The sequence below is a fragment of the Geospiza fortis genome, unplaced genomic scaffold (genome assembly GCF_000277835.1).
Source record: "Geospiza fortis unplaced genomic scaffold, GeoFor_1.0 scaffold114, whole genome shotgun sequence".
Classification (NCBI taxonomy): Eukaryota; Metazoa; Chordata; class Aves; order Passeriformes; family Thraupidae; genus Geospiza; species Geospiza fortis.
Window position 1 is genome coordinate 2,702,686 of NW_005054383.1, and position 4,567 is coordinate 2,707,252.

Sequence of the window (4,567 nt, forward strand, 5' to 3'; positions counted from 1 at the left end):
TGACCATGGAGGGTTTGGCTGGGGAACCTGGGTCCAGCCTGGGGAGCCTGTTGGGGGGGTCTAGGTCCAGCCCTGACCCCACTGTGGGGAGCACCCCTTCACTGGAGGGTGCCTGGCTCCAGGGCAGAGGCTGGCAGGGCCCCCAGCCCCCTAAGGATCACTGCACACCTTCTGGGAACCATGGCAGCTGCCTTTGGAGGCAGGGACATCAGCCAAGGCTGCTGTGGGAGCTGTGGGAGCGGCTGGTGGGGAGAGCTGCCACCCCCCAGCACTGCATGGCCCTCCCAGGGACAGGGCCTGAGGCAGGTGATCGTCTGGGGAGGGTCTGGGGATGGGCACCGTGGCAGGGATTTGTTATTCTTTTGGGACTTTTGGCTTCACACCCAAAGACCACCCTGGGATGGCTCCTGCTGGCCCCAGCACACTCACAGCCTGTTGGAAATGTGAGGCGCTGGGTGGGAATGATTGTGTTGGTGAAATAAACACTTTTAAAAAGAATTTGTATCTGGTGATGAGTGAGAGTTGCCCATGCCACATATTGGGAAGCTGCAGATCCCCACCAGAGATCTCTGACATTCATTCCACCTTGCAGAGCTCTTGTTGGCATCTTAATCCCTCTTGGCCTTACCTGTGGTGGGAGGCATTGGCAGAGGTTGAAAGAGCTCTTTTTTCACTGAGCAGACCTTTGCTTCCGTGAAAAATGCCATATGGAGCCTGCGGCCTCACATGATCCTTGGCTGGGCACCCACCTGGCAAGGAGAGAGTGTCCCTCTCCATAAATGCAGGTGCAGATCCTCCTCCCTCCAGAGTCCTCGGACAACATCAAAGGTAGGTCCTGCTCTCCTCCCTTCCCATACCCCCAGGAGCTTCCCTTGACAGTGTCACCTCCTCCAGCACAATTCTACCACGATGCTCTGCTGGGCCAGACCTGGGTGCAGCTCGGGGGTGAATATGCCCCTTGTAGGTGCCTCTGCCTGGGAGGTTTGGAGGCTGCTGTGCTCTCTAGGAGTGGGCAGGATTTATGGGACTTTGGGCAATTTTTGGCATGACCAAATCATGGCATTGCCCAATGGCTGCGTTATCAACTGAAGGGACTGTGGTGTTAGAGGGAAGAGTTTGGAGCAGGAGTGCAAGTGGGAACAGTGAGGATTTAACTAGAGCAGCTGTCCCAGAAGGAAAAGTGAGCCCGAGGCCAGCAAATACTTCCTCAGGCTGAGATCTGGTGTGCCAAAAGCTGGAGCATTTGCCCATCCTCTCAGCCCATTTATCTGGGTGAGGCTCTGGGTGAGTTCAGGCACTCAGGAGCCCAGGCTTGGCCAGGGCTCAGGGCTCCGATCTGGTGAAACATTACCCCAAGGCAGTCAAGTGCCAGGGGAAATCCTTCCCAAATACCTCCCCCGTGGGTGGGAGCTGCAGCACTGCCTTTGCAGAGGGTCCTGAGGGAGCCAGCTGGGTGAGAATGGGCAGGGGCACTGCTGGGTGGGGATGGGGGGCAGGGGAGGGGCAGGTTACCCAGGTGAGGGTGCTCCAGACAGTGAGGAAGGTGGGGAGGGGTGCCAGGGAGGATCTATCCCTTGCTCTGTCCCAGCACAGCTGCTGTAAGGTCTTTGGGGTCTCTGGCACTGATCCACAGAAAGGTGGGAGAGGCACAAGCTAAGGGATTTTGGGGTCCCTGGCCACTGCTACCAATCCCAGGCCAGAAGAGGTGTCCAGGCTGAGCTCTTCCTCGTGGGGAATGAGGAAGTGACTGCTCTGTGTCACCATTAAAGGGCACTCACTCGCTGGCCAAGGAATTTTCCACTCCAGCCTTGTGAGTGACCTGGCCTCCTTCCAGGAGGGACAGGTAGGATGAGGCCCCATGCAACAGAGGTACAATCCCTGCATCCTGGTGGTTCCCCAGAAAACAGACGCCTCCCAGTGAAACCAGTATGGCCAGTGGGAATACCCTGGTTATCCCTGTTGTCTGTCCCAAATCCCCCTCTCAGCCAGGAGGGCTGAGCCCCTCCTGCACCTCTGCACAGGATGGCAGCCTCAAGGCCAGTGCTGTCGCTGCTGGTCGCAGCTCTCCTGCTGCACGTGGCCACCTCGCTGAAGATTGGTGCCTTCAACATCAGAGCCTTTGGGGACACCAAGATGGCCAACCAGACCATCGCAAACATCATCGTCTCTGTGAGTGCGGGGAGCAGCAGGCCTGGACATGCTCTGCTCTCTGGGGTGCAGCCAGCTTGGGCAGTGGGACACCTGCTTCCTCCATCCATCCATCCATCCATCCATCCATCCATCCATCCATCCATCCATCCATCCATCCATCCCTCATCCATCCATCCATCCATCCATCCATCCATCCATCCATCCATCCATCCATCCATCCATCCATCCACATCCATCCATCCATCCATCCATCCATCCATCCATCCATCCATCCATCCATCCATCCATCCCTTCATCTACCCACACATCTGCTCTTCCCCCATCACCATCTCCCACCTCAGGCCATCTCCGCCCTTGCAGGTCCCCAGTCAAGGCTGGGTGAATTTGATGCTGCCCAGGTTCCTCCCCTGGAGCAGCTGCTGGGTAGGTGGGTGATGGACACACAGGGCACACCAGCACCGGGGTCCCCTCCGTGGCCCTGAGGTCCCTGCTGCCCTCCCATTGCCAGCCTGGGAGCCTCTGCAGCCCAGAAAGGCAACCACAGAGCAGCTCCTGGCCAGGGGAGAGCAGCTCTGAGCTTGTCCCCCCAGATCCTGTCGGAGTACGACGTCATTCTGGTGCAGGAGGTCCGGGACGCCGACCTGAGTGCCGTCAATGACCTCATGGACCAGCTCAACAGGTGACCCAACAGCTTGGTGTGGGACTGACTGCAAAGGAGATGCTGGGATGGATTCCAGCCCTGCCAGGGCACCTCTGGCTCCGCTGGAGAGAGCCTGGTGGATGCTGGGGAGCACCAGGAGCCTCTTCTCACCCTCTCCACAACTTGCTCCCAGTGCTGGGAAACACCCATATGACTTTTTGATCAGCGTCCCCCTGGGTCGGGGCACCTACAAGGAGCAGTACCTCTTCATCTACAGGTAAGGGATGCTGCCAGGTGTCACCTGCCACCCTCCCCAGCAGCCCCCAAAGGGGATGGGTACCTCTGGGAGCCCGGGCTGTGCAGGAGCAGTGCTGGGGGCTGCCCTGCTCTCCTCCCTCAGGTCAGACATGGTCTCCGTGCTGGGAAGCTACTACTATGATGATGGCTGTGAGCCCTGTGGGACCGACACCTTCAGCAGGGAGCCCTTCATTGTGAAGTTCTCCTCACCCACCACACGTGAGCAGAGCCCACCTTGGGGGATGCCCAGACCTGGCACAGGGTCCCCTCCACGCAGGGCTGAGCCCACAGCTGTGCCTGCCAAGCACAGGGGGGTTGCAATCCTTCACCAGGGTCCCACCCATGGGTGCCCAGGGGTCCTATGTCCCTGCCCAGCATGGCCAGCAACCCCTGCTCTTTCCCACCATGTGCCATCTCCTACCAACCACCTGCCATCTCCCACCATAAGCTCTCTCCAGCTGTGTGCCATCACATCTCCAGCGGCTTCCCACAGTGTCCTACATCCCATTATGTGCTACCTCCCATCTTGTGCCATATCCACCATCTACTTCCTCTGGCTGGGTGCCATCTCCCATCATGTACCATCTCCTATCACCTGTCATCCCCCATCCCTTGTATCTCCCATCATGTCCCATTTCCCACTTTGTTCCACTGCCTACCCCATGCCATCACCTCCACCTCCTGAGAACCTCCTCAGGGCACACACACTATCCCATCTCCTGCCCAAAACCATATTGGCTTGCAAATGCTAATGGGAAACAAGCAGCAAACCCCAAACAATGCACCAAGGCACGCAGCTCCCCACTGGAATTTCCAGTCTGAGGGACAGGCAGAGTACCAAACTCATCACACCCTTTCCCTTCAACTACTTTTCCTGGCCAGTAGCTGGGGCTTGGCCTGGGGTAGTTTCCTGGGGGTTTCCCTGCTCAGGAGCTGCACCAAGGCAGGGGCTGATGGCCAGCTGTCCTGCAGAGGTGCAGCAGTTCGTGTTGGTGCCTCTGCATTCGGAGCCCAGCCACGCAGGACAGGAGATCGACGCGCTCTACGACGTCTACACCGATGTAATCAACAAGTGGGGGACTAACGTAAGCAGTGTTGGGGAGCTTGGCTCCTCCCCAGAGCAGCCAGGTGGGCAGGCGGGATGAACATGTCCCACAGGAGGCCTCTTGCACCCATCAGAGCAGGGGCCACCCCAGCAGTCTCCAGGCAGGGAGCTGCTGCATGGCCCTCCTGCCATTCCTGGGGGCTTGTCCCTGCACACTGGGAACTTCAGGGGGGTTTGTAGCCACCCCTTAAGATTTGAGGGAGCCCTTGTTCCCTAAAGGGACAGGGACTCAGCGCTGTGCCCTGCAGGACATGATCTTCCTGGGTGATTTCAACGCTGACTGCTCCTACGTGCCCAGCTCCCAGTGGCCGTCCATCCGCCTGCGCTCCCTGCGCGCCTGCGAGTGGCAGATCCCCGACAGCGCCGACACCACC

General features: G+C 58.8%; 2 protein-coding genes across 2 annotated transcripts in view; one reads left to right on the forward strand and one right to left on the reverse strand.

The window, feature by feature from the left end:
• The window catches only part of CUNH7orf26 (chromosome unknown C7orf26 homolog), a 9,703-nt gene extending 9,521 nt beyond the window's left edge, over positions 1 to 182 (reverse strand). The window contains exon 1 of the mRNA XM_005425275.2: positions 169 to 182. Coding sequence (XP_005425332.1) covers positions 169 to 182 — 14 coding nt within the window. The remainder of the gene's footprint in view (positions 1 to 168) is intronic.
• A 1,840-nt stretch (positions 183 to 2,022) lies between these two features.
• LOC102044307 (deoxyribonuclease-1-like) overlaps positions 2,023 to 4,567 on the forward strand; it is a 2,970-nt gene continuing 425 nt past the window's right edge. Inside the window, exons 1-6 of the mRNA XM_014308745.1 lie at positions 2,023 to 2,169; positions 2,742 to 2,830; positions 2,985 to 3,068; positions 3,192 to 3,307; positions 4,058 to 4,173; positions 4,442 to 4,564. Coding sequence (XP_014164220.1) covers positions 2,023 to 2,169; positions 2,742 to 2,830; positions 2,985 to 3,068; positions 3,192 to 3,307; positions 4,058 to 4,173; positions 4,442 to 4,564 — 675 coding nt within the window. The remainder of the gene's footprint in view (positions 2,170 to 2,741; positions 2,831 to 2,984; positions 3,069 to 3,191; positions 3,308 to 4,057; positions 4,174 to 4,441; positions 4,565 to 4,567) is intronic.